At 45.0% G+C, this 22,045-nt stretch overlaps 2 protein-coding genes across 6 annotated transcripts in view; both read left to right on the top strand.

Moving 5' to 3' along the window:
• frmpd3 (FERM and PDZ domain containing 3) overlaps positions 1 to 9,456 on the top strand; it is a 113,403-nt gene extending 103,947 nt beyond the window's left edge. For 3 of the 4 annotated variants that reach the window (XM_064328288.1, XM_064328287.1, XM_064328289.1), the window contains 5 exons: positions 69 to 158; positions 570 to 749; positions 1,321 to 1,456; positions 2,472 to 3,344; positions 3,923 to 9,456. In XM_064328288.1, coding sequence (XP_064184358.1) covers positions 69 to 158; positions 570 to 749; positions 1,321 to 1,456; positions 2,472 to 3,344; positions 3,923 to 6,744 — 4,101 coding nt within the window. In that variant the 3' untranslated portion in view covers positions 6,745 to 9,456. The remainder of the gene's footprint in view (positions 1 to 68; positions 159 to 569; positions 750 to 1,320; positions 1,457 to 2,471; positions 3,345 to 3,922) is intronic. The other variant, XM_064328290.1, reaches the window with a different exon arrangement.
• Positions 9,457 to 12,363: 2,907 nt separating this feature from the next.
• Positions 12,364 to 21,302, top strand: prps1b (phosphoribosyl pyrophosphate synthetase 1B). Of its 2 annotated transcripts, none has more exons than XM_064328292.1 (7): positions 12,364 to 12,723; positions 16,512 to 16,695; positions 17,443 to 17,541; positions 17,978 to 18,102; positions 18,355 to 18,528; positions 18,945 to 19,104; positions 20,279 to 21,302. In XM_064328292.1, the coding sequence occupies exons 1-7, from the start codon at positions 12,602 to 12,604 to the stop codon at positions 20,369 to 20,371; spliced, it is 957 nt and encodes a 318-aa protein (XP_064184362.1). In that variant the 5' UTR covers positions 12,364 to 12,601; the 3' UTR covers positions 20,372 to 21,302. The 2 variants fall into 2 exon arrangements, with proteins under 2 accessions (XP_064184362.1, XP_064184361.1); XM_064328291.1 differs by having other exon boundaries at positions 16,512 to 16,701.
• The last annotated feature ends 743 nt before the right edge of the window (positions 21,303 to 22,045 follow it).

Genomic DNA, 22,045 nt, shown 5'->3' with positions numbered 1-22,045 from the left:
TAGTGCCACACAGAGTTACATTGGTGACATTGCAATAACATTATCTCTCTCTCTCCCTCTCTCTGCAGGTACCTCCTCTGCAGGGGAAGTTACAGTACATGCGTGCACTGAATGAACTGCCACCTTTTGGAGGTCTCCTGTTCCACACCGTGGGTCTGGTAATGGCCACTATTTTTAACTCATGTAGGGGAAAACAACTCTCCACAAAATTCTAATCATCAAAACCTGCAGCATAAACTCATTGCTGGCATGCTGGCAATGTTTGGGCCGGTTCAAGGCATAGGCAACAAGGGCAGTCACCTAGGACACCATCCGTCTGGGGGGGGGGGAGGGGGGGGGGTGGCCAACAAAGGCAAAAAAGAATGTGTGTCCATGATAGTCCATCACTGTCTTCCCCCTAACCAATCCCCTGTGGTATCCAAAATCTCATAGTTCAGCCAAGGGTAAATTACACATTACACACACCTTTCACAGCACACAAGTCGTTTATTTTTGCATTTCACAGCATGTCCGCGCATCTTCCCTCCTTGTCTATCCAGCATGTGAGTTCGCTCTTCTTCTCTCAACAGGACGAGAAGCAGTCGGCTACCAGCCTGTTGGTCGGGCCTCGGCATGGTATAAGCCACGTCATTGACCTGAAGAACAACCTCACCACCGTGCTGGCAGAGTTCAGCCGGGTCGCCAAGATCCAGCTGTTCCGAGAGAACCAGGGTGTGGCCCGGGTGGAGCTGGCGATCTTGGATGCCAAGGTGATATTCTATGTGAAACTAAAGTCTGCTGGGCTAGACTGGTTAAGCAGACTATACTTCATTCTTGAAATATCCATAGTTGGCCATTCTGTTACCACTACTAAATATGGTCTACCACAGGAGTCGTATCTTACCTTTCTATAGTCATTGGTAATACATGTGATTTCCTGTTTCCACAAAATAGATTGGTTGCTATAAGCTGAAGTTGAATTAAGTTGCCTGTTTTCCAGTCTTACCACAATGTAATGTTTATATTGTGAGCTTCGATGAAAATGCTTTGGCTATGAGTGAGTTTACAGATTTTATAGTCTTTCTGGAAAACTCATTTTGATACATAAAAAAGGTTATTTCCAATGGCATGTCAATAAAACAAGGACACACAGTGTCATTGATTCAAAGGACCATGAGTGCTAATAGCACCCCCTTGTAGAGAATCTTCATCCTGTTAAACATGAGTGAGTGAGTTGCAGGCCAGGTCCACGAGGTGCTTCACATCAAAAAATCTCTCTGCAGTGTGCTGCACTTCATACTTCTGTATCATACTAACCTTTGTCATTACCTCCCTCCTCAGCCACTAGTCCTGTTGATGGAGTGGCCAGATGCCACCAATTTTGCCAGCCTGATATCTGGCTATTACAAACTGTTTGTAGACCCCAAGAAGAACATTTACTGCCGGACACCTGGTCAGTCCCACATGATCAAGGCAGGTAAGTTAGTAGCCATCTCCTTTATATATAATGCTGGACAAGTACAGGGTATGCATCACTAATGCATGTTCTCACTGCTAGTGTGGTCTCATATCAGGAATAATTTGTTTCCCTGCCAGGACTATCATGTTTATTTCTCATGCGAACAGTTACGGTATACAATAGGCGAGATTGAAAATGTCAAACATAAACATCAAACACCACGTGTATTATCTTCAACAGTCATCATAGCAGAAACTCATCCACATTTCCAAACAACTGAAAACACATTTTTCCTCCTCTGAAGATATTGTCATTTGTGCTACATTTTTTTATGTTACTCAAACATGACATAAAATAACAATAGATTAACATTTGCATGTATTGTCATGTTACTGAAGAGAAAGTCTGCAGACTCGATTTCCTAGCTTTCTGTCTCTCAGGCAAGTATCATTCATTAAAGACCACTTTATGTGGAGAGCCAATCATCATGTGACAGCCATAAATGTGTGCAGGGACCCCCCTGGACTGTCATCTGCTTCTTTATGTGTGACTGGGCCAGCTCCATTGAGTCATGTTAACAGTCATCTCTGGAGAGTTTCATTTGTGGTTCTCTGGCTGAGCCCCTTCTCCTCTCATCTCCATCACAGTTTGGCCCACTCCAGGCAAAAGCAGCCCAGTTCATCTGTTGGTCTTCATCTTCCTGACTAACATTTCGGAGTTATTCTTTCCATGCCATCTTTATCTGTGGTGAGACAAAATCTGTCACTGTCAGACACATGATGGACATCTCATGCCTTTTTGTGATCAAATGACCTCCTGGGCAAAGTCAGCACATGTGTGTTTGGGACCCCTAATTCCAGGCAACTCCTCCGCTTTGATGGGATCCATCTCCAGCCTACAAGCTTCCACCTCCATCCCACAAGACTGAGCTCAACATCCATCTCAGAAAACCCACCATCAGACTGTACCATAGTCTTTCCATCCGGACACACACTCTCTGCCTTTCAACTGTTGTGATAACTCCTATCTTTAGATTACAGAAGCACCCATGTTGCCCAGCGGAATGCACCTTCAACGTCCAGCAGTGGTCGGCGCTCAGAAGAGAGAGAGGGGCCCCCCAGAGACCCAGCCCGGGGGTCAGTGGGCCCACCAGAGCCCCAGCACCTGGGCCTCTGTCACATACACTTGAAGGAGCAGGAGCAGCTCCAGGACCTCCAGGCACAGGGTGATGCTGAGGCTGAAGTGGATATCAATGAGAACCTTGTCTCTGGGGAAATGGGCCGGCCACGCACCAAATCTGACCCCACACTTAAGAGCTCTGAGTCTATCGCAGGGCCCGAGGGGCACAGTAAAGACAGCCCTGGGTTCCGAGGGCGGGCCTATACGCTAGAGCCCTCCCAGCGGCCCACTCGCTTCTTCTGCGACTCCTGCAAGGCCAAACTGAAGGCGGCTGCTGAGGGGGTGGTGGCAGTAAACGGAGGAGGTGGGGCCCAGCAGCTGGCCCTGCGGCGCTGCTCCAATGCCTGCGCCTCCCGTGAGGGGGGTGCTGTGGACCTCACATCCCTCCCGCTCCCAGGGAATGAGGAGGACGAGGAGATGGAGGACAGGAGCGAGAAGCTGCGGCCGCCCCCTCCCGCCATTGCTGCCCCACCACCTGGATTCAGGGACAACAGTTCTGATGAGGATGACCCCAAGAGAGGCCAGAAAGCCCAGGGTGGGGCCACGGCAGGAGGAGGTGCACGGGAGGAGGTGCCCATCACACTGATTGATAGTGTGGCCACACGGACAGTTCGTGACCACGCGCAGGAGTTGGACGATGCCCTGGTGTCCACCCTGCAGGCATTGGAGGCCCTGGCAGCATCTGAGGATTACCCCCAACATCACCAGCAGCCCCCACAAACTGCAGGTGGACACACTGACAATGACCAGGGGCCCTACAGTAGCATTAGGGGCCAGGAGACCCTAGTAGCCTTAGGAGACCCTCTTTCAGTACCAAAGGCTCCTATTTTTGCAATAAGGGTTCTTTCTTGCAACCTTTCTTTACTTAGCTTATGTTTATACCAGGGTTTCAGGTATCCTTGAAAGTCAGTTGAATGCCAATCCTAATCTTTATCCTTTCCAAAGTGAATTTTGGTGTCAAATGAGGCACTGACAGTTAGGCTGCATATGTAATGACCTTTTAAACAACTGACTAATTGAGCAGTCAGTATAGTGGTGCGTTTTTTTTTTTAATTACCAGAGCAAATGAATAGAGAAAACAATGAAAATTCCTGTTGACCAGAGTTCGAGAAATATTTCTATCCCTTAAATAGTAGTATCTTTCTTGTGGTTTCACACATTTTCTATTGTTACAAAGCTTATGACCTATTGTTCAGCAGCATGAATTCTGTAACTTATTTTTTTAATCATTGTGACTCATGTGTCTACTTCTCTCTGAACCAACTATATTCTTTGAGTGACTGTGACCTATGCTCCCCCCTGCAGGGCTAATTGTGCTGGCGGCCATAACTCCTGAGTCATCATTGGACTCTGGACATGAGACCAACTCTTCTGAGCTGACAGACGTCTCTGAGATGGTCTCGGCTATGAAGCAAAACCAGACATACCTGCTGGCCCACCACATCAACAAGGAGCGCTTCTTCAGCCGCCGTGACTTTCCCCTGACAATCCCTGCCTGCACCACTCAAACTCTAAGCAGCGGTGCCCTGTCCCTGGGCCAACTGCGTGCCACCTGTCCCCCCAAACCTGTCATACTCAGCAAGACCGTGCCACTGATAGTCAGCCCCAGCCAGGAGACCCCAAGCCCCAGCATCAGAGTGGAGCAGAGCCGGACACAAGCTCCGGTTCAGAGCAACTCGAGCACAGTGGAGCCTAAGCCAGAGCCTCCCCCTGGGGGTATGGCTGACCCCTCCACTCAGACTGCTAAGGAACTGAAGGTAGCCAATCAAGGAGAGATATGCCAGACTAGCAAAGACCAGAGGGCGGTTGGACCCCCAGAAAGCCAGTTGAGCTTCAATTCCCATGTGGATGTGAAGGGCAAAGTTTCCAGTGCTTCTAGCCCTGAAACTACCAACAAAGCCTTACCGATACTCTTGCCTGTGGACAAAGCTGTTTCTGCAAAAATTTGCTTAACAAATATGTGCCAAGATGCCGAGACTGCCTCCAGTAAGACCACCAAGCCTTCAACCACTAACAACAAAGGTCCCTTACCAGTGGATGACCTGTTTTGTACATGCCCAGTGCGGCCTGACCCTAAGCCTCCCCTGAGGCTGAAGGACCCACAGGCGCAGAAGGTGGTTGTGTTCCACTCCTCCTCTCCAACAGATGATGAGCGTCTGCGTGCCAAAGCCAAGGGTTTGCAGCTGTCCAGCAGCAAAGAGGGTGGGACGCGGGGACCAGAACCCAACCTGCCCAAGCAAAGCCTCCTGGCCCCACCAAGGTACTCTCCACGTCCAGAAAAGACAGAGCGCAAAGACATGCCAGATGTAAAGACGGAGGTAAAAGCTAACAATGAGACACAGAAAGCACCCAAAGCCCTGCCCATGCTGGTAGAAACCACACTGACAACTAGCTACGCAGACAAGGCTGCGACAATCCCTGCTGTGGAGCACAAGAAACACGGTGGTGGCAGTGCTGGCAACAACAGGGGCCCTAAGCAGCAGCGCACTGCCCCCTTCCTGAGCTTCCGGAACTTGCTTTCAGCCACGTTCCCAGCTCGGCTGCGCCGTGAGACGGATGAACGGCAGGCCCAGCTGCAGAAGGTGCGTCAGTATGAGCTGGAGTTCCTGGAAGAGCTGCTTAAACCTAAGGCAGCACAGGCTGAGTTCCTGCCCCCGGGGCCTTCCCCAGTGCCCGGGGGCACTCCCTGCTCTTGCCAGCTGCGCTCCAGTCCCGTGCAGAAGGTTCCCGGTGTCTCCCGTGAGCAGCGGCGCAGTTGCGACTGCAAGAGGCTGTGCCGGGGGATCCGGCTGCCTGACACGCCAGTGGGATCTGCTGCCGAGCGCAGAGGGAGGGAAAGGGCAGTCTCAAAGACCCCGCCAGCAGTAACTAAGGTGTCACATTTACCTGAGGGACCCAGGAGACCTCATACCTTGGAGATCAAGACCACCAGAATACGCTCCTCCAGCCTGGAGTCCCGAGAGCCTCGGGGGGAAGCGGCATCCTGCTTGCCCACCTGTACATCCCGCCCTGAATGTTTGGGTGCTCCACAGTACAAAAAGCTCCAGAGGCGGTACAGCATTGGGGAGGCTGAGGGCAATGAGAATGCACCCCTCTATGCTGAGGTTAAGCCAAAATCCAAGAGTCTAGAAAAGGAAATGGAGCGGGTAAGGGCAACAGGCCTGAGGCTTCCCACCCCTGTGGAGCCATGCTATACCACCATAAGGGATGGGAAGAGGAAGGGCGTGTTCTCCATCCAGGGGGAGGAGCCCTCTCGGGAAGGGCGACCTGCTGCAGCGGAGGTAATGCTGGGACTACCGAGTGAGGACAACGATGACAGGGAGAAGTGCTGCTCCTTCTGCTTCTGTTACCGCAAGTGCGAGGCGGCTGACGAGAGCAGTGAGAAGGATGAGCTGTCCTACTCCATTCCCCTGCAGGTGCTGCCTGGTATGCAGCTGGATGCCCACTCTATGCCTGTGGTCAGCAAGACCCTGCAAGTTCTCAATGCAGAGGACTGCAGCGGGGAGGAGGAGGTAGAGCAGGAGGAGGAGGAAGAGGAGGAGCCACAGACCCAGGATATTGACCTACGAGCCTGCAGCAGTCTGGAGGGCAGCCTGGCGCGTGTGCAAGCTCTGCAGGGGAAAACCTTCTCCCTTCCCGACGGCTTCCTCAGCGCCCAGCTTGATGCTAACGAGCTGCTGGCCATCCTACGGCAGTGCGCTAGTGGCGGATCCCACATAGAGGGTGAGCCCCAGCTGCAGTCATCACGGCTAGCTGAGTACAAACAGGAGCTAGCGCTTCGCTTCAAGGAGTTTCGGGCATCATGCCGGCGGGTGGCTGGGGTGGAGAAGAGCCCCTCGCGAATGTTGAATGCCGTCACCGCCAGCTTCCAGGTACTATGCGGCCTGACACAGACCTTCATCCAGTTGGTACGTGGAGTACGCTCGGAGGCCCAGCGTCTGCAGCTTCTGCGCAAGGTGGAAGAGGTGGCTATCAACTACACGCTCCTCCTACGTGCCGCCGAAGAATCCATGGGCCACTCCAGCAGCCTACCTGCCAAGAATTCTGGCCTCCAGGCTGGGCCTCCTCCTGCTACCACCACTGCAGGCTCCCTCAACCGCCCCATCAAGACCCTGATAACGAAGTGAGGCTCATACTTCTGTTATCTATGGGGGGCCTCGAAGAACATGTGCATCCATGCCCCCCCAACACACATACACACACACGCACACACACATTCACACACACTCTTCTTGCTCCATTCCCTCACACATCCAGTGAAGCTGATATGTGACAGTCTGGAGTTAAGTGGGTGCACTCCCTGCCCTGAGTGTCACCATACTGACTTATTGTTTACATTATTTCCCATAACTGTACTTGCTACAATGCATCTTGGGACGGGAAGCAAGTGCTCCTTGACACGTTTACAGAGGCTGCATCAGCACAGGAATTGCACCACTGGCCCTACAGAGTTCACAGAACCCCTCTTACACCACCACATCTGTGCAGGAGTAAAAACTGGACTGGGACCTAGGACCTAGGACCTCCAACACAAATGCATACACAAGAGATGCAGATGTGCAGATAGACACACATAAAAACACTCTCAGACCGGCAATATGGACAGGGCTATAAGTGAGACCTATGGCTTGATGCTACAGGGTGCAGTATTATCTTTGTCAAAACTGATTAAGTCTGATTTTGTTTTATTTTTACTTTGCAAAGGAGAAACTGTTTTGTGTAAAAAATAATATTTATCTTAATGATTATTATGAATATGATCATGACTATTAGGATAACATATCCAACATCCAGTGAGCACTGAGAAAAATTGTCCTCAACAAAAATATCAAGTAGCGGATTCTGTAAAATTAGTTTGCGCATAAGCATTGGTGGGGTCAGGTGATATGCTTGTTTGTACATTTCTTTGATCATTGTGACATGATACAGAGTGCTTCACTGGGTATCTGGACAATCTTTAAGTGTCTTAAGTGCAACTTCAATGCGTACAGTATATTCACAGTATTGGACTTTGTGTCACTGAAAATGTTTAAATGGCCACATGTTTGGACTGCATTATTTGTGAGGCACAGATGCACATGCACGCACATGTGAAGTGGAGACACAGGTAAGGCACACCTGCTCAGGGCAGTCAATGTAGCAGAAATCCAAACTCATGGCTCATCCATTTCAGTAGGGACCGATTGCTCTTCTTTGTGGGAGTGAAGCCTTGACCTTCTGGGCCTGGCTTGGCACTTGTCTCATGATCTGTACACTAATTTTCACAAGGCACGGAAACAGGCTTAAAGACACATGCCCAAAACAAACCTGGCACCTCATCTAATGCAACAATATCTGCCTCATTCTAGAAGAAAAGGCTGCCGCAGGTGAGTAAGCTTGGAATATGTACAGCTTACATGTTTTCCCCATATGTATCAACTGAATTCTGTTCTCAGCACACGTCATGCTCAGTCACTGTTTTCTTTGAAATGGTTTTTGCAGTTTCAGCACATTTGACAAGGAGAGCAAGGAGGTCCAAATAGCCCTCCATGTGGTGCCCTTTTTAAATGATTTTATATCACAGAAAAGAGCTTCTGATTCTACACTAATCACCTTCCTTTCAAAAGAATCTCACTCCTTGCCAGTCCCTCCCCCTCCGCCCCCAATCCTGACGCTGCTCTTTTTTTAAGTACTGTTTATCCGTTGTTGAAGAAACACACATAAAAGTAGTTTTTTATGTATTTTAATAAAGCAAACACCTGTTCATTGTCTGAACACTTTTTTCTGTCTCTTCCTATATCCTGTTGACAGACCCGACTCACATAAAGGTTTACAAAGTTCTAAAGCCCATGTAATTATTTACAATTTAATTCAGCTTCTGCCTGCTTGATTCCTAGTCTGGTTGTTGGCATGGTTGAGATTCATATGTGCCATACGTTCTTCATATCAGTCTGTCTTACACGTTGCCATGTATTCACCTTTGTCTTCCTGGATTTCCACAGTAGAGATTACATGGGTTCTTCTGCTGGTGGGTTATAATCCTCTGTGTATGTCGGAGATGGTTTAGGCTGGTCTTGTCTAGTCTTGTTTCACTGGAATGGCGACTGGGCATACAAACATAGGAAAAGCCCCTCACTGCTTTTCATCTCTATGATGGTGTATGATTATGTAATCAACTTGTAAATAGTGTAAATTAAATAGGACATTTGTGAGGAGGCAGACACTTTTAAAATATTAAATATTGGCAGTGTAAAGATTTAACATAAATGCTTCACTGTTTTTGTAAAACAAAAAGAATCATAATATGACTGTACCTTATTTATAGTAGTAATGTATCATAGAAATTAATAGTGGAAAGCTATATTTTAAAGAATATACATAACTATAAAGCATGGGCCATGTTTATTTTTATAAAATGTTTCCATTTTGATCCTACTTTTCTCTCACAGTTTTTAGAAAAACTGTTTTTTCAGGTTTTTTTATCACAAGTTGAATATTTTGTTGTGACATGCAGTTTGGTTGCATTCCCAAAATGTTATTATGTCCATCTGTTCCATACTCTTGTGGGTTTTTGTTTTGTAATTGTGGCATTCGGTCCGCCGGAGAGGCGGATTGGTCTCGGCTGAGCCGGCTGGTGGAGAGCAGCACACCTTTAAGGTGCGTGTGTTCTCCCCACCAGCCGGCTCAGCCAAAACCAATTCGTCTCTCCAGCAGACCGAATGCCACAGTAATGTATTGCCTCATTTATTTAACTTATTTATTTGATTATTTTTGTCAAATATCTTGTCTTCAATGTGGTCCTCTGTCTGTGTATAACGTGGTTCATGTTTTAATAGCAATAAAGTGTATTCATGTTAATACATTCAACTTAAAAAGTGTGTGTGTGTGTGTGTGAGAGAGTGACAGAGAGAGAGAGAAAGAGAGCGAGAGAGAGAGTAAACAGGACTGTGATCTGCTGTTCCTACAGGTATCTATGTTTTTAATAAATGAAGCTAAATGCACCAGACAACATCACACACAGTGAAACAAAAGCATTCATTAATTGTTTTTGTCCCGTTTAGATGTAACTACACACAAGCACATGTAAAATAAAGTAGTCCTTGTTTTTCAATGTATATTCCCCGCACTTGTGAAACAACTCTAAATGGTTAGTCCATCAGATAATTAGAATCATGAGATTAAAAATAAACATATATTGCTAGATTATACTTTACTGTTGCCATCATTGGCAAATGTTGACATGGTTTTATTTTTATTGTCCAAAGAAACAACAGTGAATTTATTGAAAATGTGACATTAAAACAAATCATCAATGAAGTCCATTTAATACAGTGACATTTGAGAAACTGCCACTAGATGGGAGTGCAATGATGACTCCCAAAATTACAACAACTTACAAAATACATCTGAGGAACAAATATTTATGTATACATATTAGTGGGGACTGGTGGAAGTGGAAACGGAGGGACAGAAATGTTTACAAAAATGGGGGGGGGGGGGGATGGGGGTCATTCATCGATCATTCATCCTCCCTAAAATAACCCCTAAAGTTCATATCCACATCCGTCACCCCTAAAATAACCCCAGAAGACCTAGAATGTTCATCTTGGTGATATCTTAGAAAGAAAAAAAAAACACTGAATGATAAGGCTAATTGTAATTAAAATGAAACAGAATTGAACCCCTAAGCTGTCAAATTGTTCCACGATTAAACTGGATTTGCATTAAAATTCTGAATAAACTTTATTTGAATACAAAAGTTCAAAGATGATTAACGTACACACTTTAAAAAACTTACACATATGTAATAATGAATTCATCTGCAGATTCAGGAAATGCTCATGGTTTTAATGTGCTTTTTTTAAGAAGACATTGTAAAGATACTATAATGTAAACTATGAAAATGAGGCTATAAAAGCCTGCAACCACAGATAAGATATTGTACACCTCTGCACTACACACACCTGGAGGAAGCCTCAAAAGCTGCTGTGCCTTCATCATCCATATTGATCTCATTGGTATGTGCTGACACCACAACAGAGGGAAGGACCCAGAGACCACCACCTCTGTCACCCTGATGTAGCAAACAAGAAATGGCTCAGTAGCTAGGTTTAGTGCTGACCCACAGAAATGTTGTTTACCCTCTCCCTACAATGTCTTGCGTAAAGAATAAGATATTCAAAAGCTTTTGAACAGGAACATATGTAAACCTTGTGTATAGAGTAACGTACTATGAGAAATTCTAGAGAAGTTTGTGGCATTACATAACGGGGAGTTAAATTAATCAAACCATCCACTTCTGTCACATATTCTGTGCATGCTACATTTATTTTAAATTTACATTTCAACTAGAGATGGTATTTCATTATGGTTTAAACAATTTACATATTACTTTATCATATTTCAAACTGTAGTGTTCCAGCCTCTCTGGTTCCAGCCCACTTTTAATCTCAGATTGGGATGGCAGGTGTGTTACACCTTGACAGGGCATAGCCCACATGTATATAGCACCAAGAGTTCGGCATTTTAAGGGTTTCCTGCAGGGCATATTCCAGCCCCACAATTAATAATTCTTCTCATTGGACATTTAGCTACATCTGCTAATAACAACATCTGATCAAAGTCTTCTGATGAGAGTAGCAAATTGCCCGTTGGCATAATATAATTAACACTGCAGTCCACCAATTTCTGCTTACAAATGGTTGTTATATACGACTTTCTCTGACATCTAGCTAGCTCTGACAGGGATAGCGGAGAAAACTTTAGCTACAAGTTACAAAGCGTCTTTGGAGGTGTTGTTGGGGAACTTACAAAACAGGTCAAACACTTCATCCTGAACATCTGGGGGGAGAGGGGGGCGCTATTCTTATTCCATTCCCCAAGCCGAAAACAAAATTGGAAAAGGGTCTGTTGTGGATAAAACTTTGTGGACGACCACACTCGCAGCTCAATTCCAGTACCTTAAGCTAGACAGACTAGGTACATTTGCTCGAAGATGAGTTATTATTCTGCCTATTACTAACATAGGGATAACACATTTGGTCTATTACCTGGTTAGCCAACTGATTAAATCAAATCAAAATAAAGTTTATTTCGGGCAGACATATGTTTGTAATAGTCAATATTTATTTAATAGGCCTAAATATTTGTACATTTTATCAGTATTTATACATTCATCCCCCCCTCCCCCATATGTTCTATCTACAGTGCCTATTTTGCAATTGTATTTAAGTTGCAAATATACAAGAACTATACACTTTGTTAAATTAACTTGAGAAGCAACTATAAACATATCTGTTCTGAGGTTTTCATCAACCGTTTAAAACATTAATTTAAATCATGTCTTCTTCCAGTTATATGACAGTTTGATGTGACACAAAGGTTGAATGACCACATACTCTTTAGATGAAAACACAAGTCTAAGTTACTTCAAATTATTTAGGAAACACGGGTAGCATTGTTTTGAATAGAGCCTGTTTCATTTGTGTGAGCTAAGATAGCCATTAGCCAATGTTGTTTGATGTAACCTGGCCTCATTTTGATATCAGTACTTTCAATAGCAGGCTTTTCACGTTTTAATCAATGACTTATAGACAGTGCTTTGTATGCGAGCGTAATTTACCTTTTTTACGGAGGAAATGTGCTTTTGTAAATATATATTCTACTGTTACTCGGGCTCATTATCACAGAACTAACTGTACTCAACACGGATGCGGTAAAGGAGGACGCGCATTAATTACGTCATACGCCGAGGAGACCGGGGGGAAATTTGCGTGCTTTCGCGCGCAACCGAGAGGAAGCGCGTGGAGGTTATGATGGAGGAAAGGTAGAGAGAGGTGTGCGACTGGCAGGAAGCTTACCATCAGATGACAAGAAACACATCTACAATTGTTCTGCCTTGAACTACGCATTTAAATCTAACTAAGCAGCGTTGACGTGTCTAGGCACGTGTTTATTTTTTATCACTCCAGTTTCCCGTAAACCGACGCCCTGGAACGCCCAAAAATGCCGAACATTAAGATTTTCAGTGGTAGCTCTCACCAAGATCTGTCTCAAAAGATCGCCGACCGTTTGGGTTTGGAGCTAGGAAAGGTGGTTACAAAGAAATTCAGCAATCAGGAGACATGGTGAGTATGGCGGATTTTTATTTATTATTTTATTTATTTTTTGGTACTGCGGGATGCTTTGTTTACCCGGCTAGCAAGTCTGTTAAATATTATTGACGAATTTGTAATGTGTTATTGGGGTGTTGCACTCTACGGTCTATGGTTGTAGCACATGCGTTATCTACAAGTACTACTGATTGCGGGTAGTTGTTACCACGTAAGAAGCATTCCGGGGCTTGTAGTTGTTTTATAGCCTGGCCGTTACCCATGTCTGCACCGTACTGTAGGCGACGACACTACAATTCCCAGAGATCGCGCAGCGACTCGCATGTGTTTGCTTATGGGACTTGAAGTCAGCATCCATTTTATCGGCCAGTTCTATCACATGATTGCTGTCCTCGCGCTATTTCTACGAACGTTCGCTGTCCGAGTTCTGACTTTCTAACCCAAATCTGCTCTGACTGTCTGCCAAATGTTGTGGTTTAATTAGTAGTTTGGACCCTGACGGCCTGGCTTATACGCGACACTGGGTCTGAAATTGTGTAAACATTCGCACATGGCTTTAACTGTCCAGTGCATGGTTTGGTATTGCTTTTGGTTTGGGCGCAGATGCTATTAAACCTAGTTTTGATGTGTAAAATTTAACATAATTAGCATTATGATCGATTATGTAGCGTTATTTACTTGGATGTTACGTTATCTGTAGTAGTATGAAGAATATACTGTTTATTTTTTTTTAGAAAATAAATGTTGAAGCCAGCCTGCCTCAGAGGAGTTGTGCATCATGGAAAGTACAAGGCCTGCTTATTGGTATGGTCTAATTTATCCCCAAATTTAAGGCAACCTATTTAAGATTTTTAAATGAATGTGGTAGATGGCACCTGTGCCCCGCCTGCCCTATTGAGCACAGGAAACTAACTTGTATCTGTAGTGTTATCTTGGGGTTGTATTGAAGTTATGGTTATTCCTTAAATTGTACGTTTGGTAAAACTTTAAGACAAGAAAACTGTTACACTGGCTTAAACTAAGAATATTTCTTCAGAATCCTTTGACAATAATGTGGTTTCTCGCGATCTGAATGGAGTTATTCTGAAGATTTAATTTGAATTTGAAAGCTTGGATATGAGAAAAGGAACAGCACAGTGCAGTAAAATCAAGTTGGGCCGATGATTTCAGAGACTAGGGTACACACTACAAAGGGCTAAATAGATTGCTTGTAGGTTTAGTGGGAGGAGATTTGGAGCACATGGTCTTTGGACAAATGTTGGTTGAGTGGATTGCGGTGCCTAAGTCATTACCTATTGAGTAGACGGGAGACATTAAGGCACTACCAGCTGTGAAGCTCTAAGATCTTTACACAATGGGGAAACATATGTTGTGCCATGTAGCCTATGTCAGGCAAAATGTATAGGCATACTACAACAGATTTTAGTTAGGCTATGTTTTTTAAAGAGGAACATCTTCCTTAAGATGTGATTTGGTATTAGATTTTCGCACTACCTTCGCAGGTAGTGTACGATGGATCTGGTACACTTGCACACTTCTGCAACTGGTCTCTGGCAAAAGTAAAGAAATCACATTTGGACCCTGATGTCCAGTTCTATGATAAGTAACTGTGTTAAAGGTCACAGGGTAGTAGGTCTTGGAGGCATTACTGATAACTGTCATGGCCAACTTTCTGATTACATATGGACAAGTAACTTTATTGACAGTTTTCTGGTTGCATTATTGGAGCATTAGACCAAAGACATCAGATCCACCGTTCCACTAACTCTGCACTCTCAGTTCTCTTCCACGTATTTCAGTTCACTTTCAGTTGCAAAATGGGCTTGCTCTTCTTACTTCTAAGTTGTTACTCTCCACTTTAGATAGGCCATGTGGTGTGGAATGTGTGGTCACCAGAAATGTTGTTACACTGAAATTCGCTTACAGACAAATGTAACCGTAGCTGGAATGTTAACTATAAAAAGGCATTTGAATTGTAGCATAACAATACTCTCATTTTAGTCTCTCCCAAGTCGCTTATAGAGTCAGAGTCTTCTCCTATTAGGCTAGCTATGTACAAATGAAATTCAACAGTTGATGTAAAATTTTAAAAAATAGAATAGCAATTCAACAATAAAAAGGCTGGTTGTCATATGTTCTTGAGGGGTGAAGGGTTACAAGACAAAATTGAGTTCTAATAAATCTGGCCTCCGAAGTCACAGGTGATGGTGGGCAAAAATACTTAAATCACATTCCTGGCAAGATTTGAAATGCCTGGAAGTGAGTTTGATAATTAATCAACTACCTGCTGCCATCTCTTCATCCTATCAGAATTCATAATTGTGTAAACCTGTAATTCTGATGTTCATTGGCATATTGTTGATGAATGGCTTTGTGATAAGCTAAGTGTCTTGCAGAAGTGTGACTACACTTGCAGATGAATCGGTGCATCACAGTGGGATAAAATTTTGGATAATTAAAAAACGGTACTTTTGAAAACTGAGTGTCAGATGTCTGTGCATGAGCTCATCAGTTCTAGTACCATTAGCAGTTTTGGCTCGTCTTCTAAATGAGGCTAAATTAGGCTTCTAAGTCATTGCTTTTAAAAAATATGCTCACTGATGTGACTGTGTGCTTATTTAAAAGATTTGTCAGTGAACTCACTGATATCTCGAGATTGTCAATCTGTTAAGTGTATACTTACTTTAATTGTCTGCTAATCTGCAGTTGACTCATTGAGATCTGTGTCACTCTGTTGCACTAAGCTACAAGCACTGTACTGTTGCTATTGCATTAGAAAAAGTCAGAGGAATCCAGCTATATGTGTTTGTGAGAAATGAAATGTCCTGAAGATCGAATAGCGTTTTAAGGACACGCGTGGAGTTCTGTGCAGTTTGAGATTATGCGCTGTGAATATAGGCTATCTCTCATGCCAATTTCAGTTCGCCCCTGGGTTATCTGACAAAGAAAAGGGAAGAATTTGCCACAGAACCTTCTTGGCTGTTGCCACCTTTTGTTGTGATCTCTCTGCTTTCCACATGGGGCATTTGCATGGCTGAAGTGTTTTTAAACGCGTTGAGCCGAGTGAAAAGTCAGGGAAAAGCCTGCGGGCCTCCTCCTCCCTTGGGCTCCCCCCTCCTGTGCTCCACCCCTGCTGTCTGGTAGCAGTAAACGCACAGGAAGAGCGTGTCATCCAAACAACCAGTCCTCCCATGTTACTGTTGTACTTGTGAGCAGGTGTCCTGGTCAAAGTGAAATCGTGCACGTCTATGCACGTTTGTTAGAAGTAGGCTATATTCTCAAATCATGCTCAACAAAACCGTTTTAAAAGCTTTTTAAAAAAAATTTATTTTGGGAAAAAAAACATTTTAGCATTAAAAATATCGGCATAGTTTTTTCTTATCCTTTGAAAGCCCAAAGACTTAGTTTGGTAAAAGAAAGAACACACCTTTCAATAAATTTAACTTGTCTGCTGTGAGTGGATTGGGGGGGATTTTAATAAGAATAAGGAAAACACTTTGGGGTAATCTGCAGATCGGTGGGTCCGATAGGTATCTGTCAGGTCAATAGCCAGCCGCAGATGTGTTGGGATTGGGGCAACGGAATGGATATGTGTCTTATGGTTACCTAAAGGACGGTGGGGTATGAGGACAGGGGAAATTTGAGGCGCAGGTGTATTTGACAAGAGGAAAGGCCTTGAAGGTAATGAGGTTTTTAAAATGTTCTCTGTCATAAAAACAGCATCAGGAAGATGACTGTTCTTCGATTGCTGTGTTTGAAGGTCGTTTAATGAGTCTGACCCCCCCCCCCCCCCCTCCTTGCAGCGTGGAGATCGGCGAGAGCGTGAGAGGGGAGGACGTCTACATCGTTCAGAGCGGCTGCGGCGAGATCAACGACAACCTGATGGAGCTGCTGATCATGATCAACGCCTGCAAGATCGCCTCGGCCTCCCGCGTGACCGCCGTCATCCCCTGCTTCCCCTACGCCCGCCAGGACAAGAAGGACAAGGTGGGGGTGAGGGATATCGATCTAGCTACTTTTACCCACTCCAACCCCATTCCACCTCCTGCAGTGAGGCTGAAGTCAAAGTGGACTGGAACACAGTTTTCAGGTTTTTGGGGTGATTTTGAAGGGGAAAAATTGAATGTGTTGAGTTGGGGGGGAAAAGTGTTGAACTTTTAGTAATTTAGTAATGCGAGATGGACATGTCCAAATTTGGCTTCAGCCATACTCACATACTCAACTTCATTTCCCACAATGCTTCTCAAAATCATGCAAGGTTGTTTAAAATATTCAAGGTGTTTAATGCACAAGAATAGAGGGAATATTTAGATAATGTTATGTGCCCTTGGAAGCAGGTGCTCAACCTTTAGAAACCATTCAGAAACCACATTTTTTCAGTTTGGGGCATAAGCATCAAAGGTGCTGGAAACGTGTTGCTGTTCTTCTTCCACCACCTTTGGACCAGTGCCCAAGTCCACCTTTCCTTTTAATTGCAGTTCTTAACATGCATATTTTTTTCCTTTTTTGAATACATTAATCCTGCATGCCATCATTCAAGCATGGATATCCACCATCTTCATAATTTGGTTGAATGGTTCCAAAATGTGTCACGGTTCTGCTGTTGAATACTGCTGATGATTTGCATTAGTAGCACAGCATTTGAAGTGTTGTGATAGTCATGTGGAGTCTCTGAGGCATTGAGTAGAGCGATACAAGGTGCCGTCTGTCTCACGGTGGTGTGTCTCCCTGTAGAGTCGAGCGCCCATCTCCGCCAAGCTGGTGGCCAACATGCTGTCTGTGTCCGGAGCCGATCACATCATCACCATGGACCTGCATGCCTCCCAGATTCAGGTGAGGAGTGAGCCAGAGAGAGCGGGTGTGTTAGCCTGTGGTCAACCTAGGGCTCAAAATATTTCTTTATTTATATAATCCACATTTGTGCTCCCGCACACACGCTTGCGTCTCGTTCAGATTTGTTCATGTTTCTTCACAATGGACATTATTACTTTGTATTTAAAGCTGGTCACATTAGCTTGCATGGTAACCAAAGATATGTGAGATTAAATTGTAGATTTTTAAATTGTCTATGAGGAGGAAGTGTTCTTCAAATTAAAATGCGGAGGATTTTATCACAAAGTTGTGAATAGGACTAAGCTGGTGATTTCCAATCAATAGTTGATTGGGGTTGAGTTAGTGTTGCTGGAATGCTGCCTCGCTGCAGCTTTCTGGCAGGTGGCAGATTCGCCTTTAGTCTCCGATAACCTCCTGCTGGGATTTTTTTTTACAGGGTTTCTTTGACATCCCGGTGGACAATTTGTACGCAGAGCCCGCTGTGCTCAAGTGGATTAAGGAGAACATTCTGGAATGGAAGAACTGCACCATCGTGTCCCCGGATGCTGGAGGAGCCAAGAGGTGACCAAGGAAGACACTGCATGTGGCACAGAGGGTTACCCTGCGTCCTGCAGACCCCTCGCCCGGTTGCGTTTTTCGGGTTGTAGTGAACACAAAAAAAAAGTTACATTTCGCGTCAGGATTTAAATGCTCCACCTATGTGTTTTTACTGGGTTCCCAGGCAGCTTGTTTGTGCAATGTAAATACTTAATGTATGCACTGGGAATGCTCTGGATACTGTTCCTGAACTAAACCCCTGTGTTCCCCATGCAGAGTCACCTCCATCGCCGACCGCCTGAATGTCGACTTCGCCCTCATCCACAAGGAGAGGAAGAAGGCTAACGAGGTTGACCGCATGGTCCTTGTGGGGGACGTGAAGGACCGAGTTGCCATTTTAGTCGATGACATGGCTGACACCTGCGGCACCATCTGCCATGCAGCTGACAAGTAAGCCCCTCCCACTGAGTGACGCTCCCCCCACCCCCACCCCCATCCCCCTCCCCCCTCCATACACGTCTCTGGCATGTTTTGCACAAACCACAGGTTCAGAGGGAGTTTTTTCTTTCTAACAGGACTACCTTGACTGTTTTTGTTTTGTTCGTTTTTCACAGCAAACAAACAAAACAATCTAATTTTTTTAAAAAAACATAATTAGAATAATCACTGCTATGAGGCAAATCGGCTGTATTTTGTTTGTTTTTTGTTTTTAATTATACCTGATGCTGTTGAACAAAACCAAAATTCAGATGCCACATCCCATGAAATGCTTCCGGGGGAAAAAACATCACCACTGATATCTATTGGGTGATGATAAGACAGCCAATCAGCAGCAAGCCTAAACTCTGCTGTCTCTGAACTCCCAGGCTTTTATCGGCTGGAGCCACCAAAGTGTACGCCATCCTCACCCACGGCATCTTCTCTGGACCGGCCATCTCCCGCATCAACAACGCCTGCTTCGAGGCTGTGGTCGTCACCAACACCATCCCACAGGAGGAGAAGATGAAGCACTGTCCTAAAATACAGGTCAGAGTTTATGCTGTGCAGTGACCAACTGTGCAGCGCAGTGACCGTCTGTGCAGCACAGTGACTCATAGTGTCACACAACGTAGCACAGTGATGGACAGTAGGTATATGTGATGAAGTCTGAGAACCTTAACTTCACCACCATTTAGCCGACAGTCTTATCCAGAGCGAATTTCAATGCCGACACAAGTGCAAAAAAGAGAAGGCAACCTGAGCTTGTGTGTACAGGTGCACTTCAGATGATCCAGCATGCGCCGAAACGCGGATCATGTGGTGCATTTTAACATGAATGATTGGTCTTTGCGGAGCTCCTAATGTGGTGTGCATACTGTTTCCATTTCTGGCGTTGTTTCTCTGTACTGCACTTAAATCAACGTGACAACTTGGGGTGGAGCCCTGCGTGCCCATGGGACCGAGTCGTGTTTCTTGCGGTGCGTGACACATTTAGAGTGCTGCATAGGTGGTCAAATAAGAACGCTATGGGACCAAAAAGGCTTTTGATATTATTTTATTTAGTCATCATTAAACTGTTGACCTTCTGTCAGACATGTTTCGGTGGTGATGATAAAATACTTTCAGAGCTGAAAAGTCAGAGCCGCTCTAAGTGAAGCTCTAGACGTTGGTAGTCTTGCCTCTGCTGCCGCCAGGAAAATTCCATTTACATAGCAAACAATCAGGCAACCACTGTGCTTGCCTATGCCTACGTTTGACTCGCTCAACAGCATTTAACGGCGTGAGAGTGAATGATGGCAGACACTGCGGAATAAAGTGGCGGCCGCCGTGAGCACTCCATTAATTATGGTGAATTTAGTCGCCTTTTAGTCCCGAGGGCAGTACGGCCATTTGGAAGAGTTTCAAAAGTTCAGCTCAAAGCCGTTGTGTTGCATTCTAGTGAACATGCCTGTCATTTTCATTTCAAATGATATTTTTTATTTTCTCTGCGTATTTACGTTCCCCCCCCCCCCCCCCCCCGCTCCTTTTTAATTATTATTATTTTTATTATAGAAGCCTAGCTGTTATGTAGCATCCAACTATTTATTCTGCAGGGATGTAACGGTGTGGGATTTTGGGCAGCAGCACACGGGAGTGGTAATTTAGACGTATGTATGATTGTTTTAGTGTTTCTTTTTGTTGATAAGTTCAGAGTTTATGCTGACTGTTGTCCTCCCTGCAGGTGATTGACATCTCCATGATCCTGGCCGAGGCCATCCGCAGGACTCACAATGGCGAGTCCGTCTCCTATCTCTTCAGCCACGTACCCTTGTAACAATTCCCTCTCCAGCAGAGAGGCCCCGCCCCACCCTGCCCCCTGCTGCTCTACTGAAAGAGGACTTGCCCCTAACAATGCCATTTCTGCTTCCTCTCTCCCTCTCCACCCACCCCCTCCCACCCTGGTTTAAACCTTTACCATGCCTGAGGTTCCAGAAGTTTATAAGCCATTGTGAACCCCCCCCCCTCCCCCCCGCCCCTCCCCCCCGCCCCTCCTCCTCCCATCCTGGTTCTATCTGTGGTATCTCCCTCCCCCACTACTAGAATTTGGGACTTTAAATCTCCCCCACTGCCACCATATCACCATATCCCATGGTCATATTGTGTTACATTGAAGGTCAACTTGCTTTAATGCTGATTTCTGTTGTCTAGAATTTTTCTTTGCGTGTGTCTTTCAGTTTGTTCTAAAGGCAGTGCTCAGCAGCATGGCGCAAGAATGAGCTGTGGTTTACAGTACTGCTGAAGGCCAGTTAGACAGGTAGTGCTTGCCTTGAGGACATGGATCAAAGCAGAGAGGGTTTGCTTTTGAGATCTCTGCCATCCTGTGTCTCTGAATCTGGGGGGTTTCGCTCAGGGTCTTTGCAGGCTGGAGCTTCCTTTAAAAAAAAAAGGCCATATCTGCTGTTTTTATGACATTTTTTTAATGAACTTCATTATGAACGTTTTTTTAAGGAGTGACTTTAGTTTGGTTTTTTTATTTTTAATCAAGTCATGCATGTGTTACATTCAGGCTGTTGCTAGTCTGTATCTGTTAGTTACTGCAAAGTGTACCGTGTTAGACCTCAGGAAGGCGTTCAGTAGTCAGTATTCTAGCTGTCCCTATGCTAGTCTTGCTTGATTCCAATCCGTGTCATAGCTTTTGTTTTATTGTTTTTGATTTTTAAGTGCATGATATGATACTGTGACATTAAATCAAATGTTCAAAAGCATCTCTTAATGGCTTGTCCTTTCTGTGGTACAACATGACAATCCAACACATGTGGCACTATTGGGAAAAGTTCCACTCCAGCGTATTGTGAAGAACAAACAATATGAAATGGAAAAAGATGACCCTAAACATACAAAGCCTGATATTTTGTGGTACCCTCCACCTCCCCATCAGTGATCTGTCCTCAAAGCTGTACTAATGCACAGGAAGATGATGTGGAACCGATCACAGAGAGGACTGCTACAGTAGAATACACATGCCATTGGAAAGCTCCAGGAGTTACCTTAATCTTTCATGTTCTTTCTCTCCCTCCCTCTCTGCTTCTCTAGTTCTCTGGTTAAGTGTACACTGAACTTGTAGAAGCTGCTGTAGAGACGCCTGCGGTGAAAACAAAGATGCCTTAATGAATCAGATGTGCAGAACTGTGAAACTGTGACCTCCTGAAATTTAGTAGGTTGGAGGGGGGAGGCTCCCAGTGTACCTCTGCCTCCCTGACCTGAGAATGTACTACCTGTGAAAATGGAATAATAAAGTGATCTCTAGTGTCAAACATGGTCTGCTGGTTTCGTCTCTCACCCCCTGTTCAACAAGATACTCTGCATTCCATTTTCTTAACGACGAGCGCTTGTGTGCATATTTTTATACATTCATTTATCCTTTCTTCATTTTGGAGATTTTAAAGACTGCCTTTGCTTTCCATGGGGTGGTAATAAAAGCTGCCTTGCCAAGTTGGATGGGGTACTT

This window comes from Anguilla rostrata, chromosome 3 (genome assembly GCF_018555375.3).
Source record: "Anguilla rostrata isolate EN2019 chromosome 3, ASM1855537v3, whole genome shotgun sequence".
Taxonomy (NCBI): domain Eukaryota; kingdom Metazoa; phylum Chordata; class Actinopteri; order Anguilliformes; family Anguillidae; genus Anguilla; species Anguilla rostrata.
Note: the sequence above shows the minus strand (reverse complement) of the source record. Positions and strands in the feature narration are given on the sequence as shown.

Bases quoted from the DNA above. Each gene is read 5' to 3' on its own strand.
- prps1b (XM_064328291.1), top strand. From the start codon at position 12,602: ATGCCGAACATTAAGATTTTCAGTGGTAGCTCTCACCAAGATCTGTCT. The intron at 12,724-16,511 runs GTGAGTATGGCG...CCCTCCTTGCAG, and splicing joins TTCAGCAATCAGGAGACATG to CGTGGAGATCGGCGAGAGCG. The intron at 18,103-18,354 runs GTGACCAAGGAA...TTCCCCATGCAG, and splicing joins GATGCTGGAGGAGCCAAGAG to AGTCACCTCCATCGCCGACC.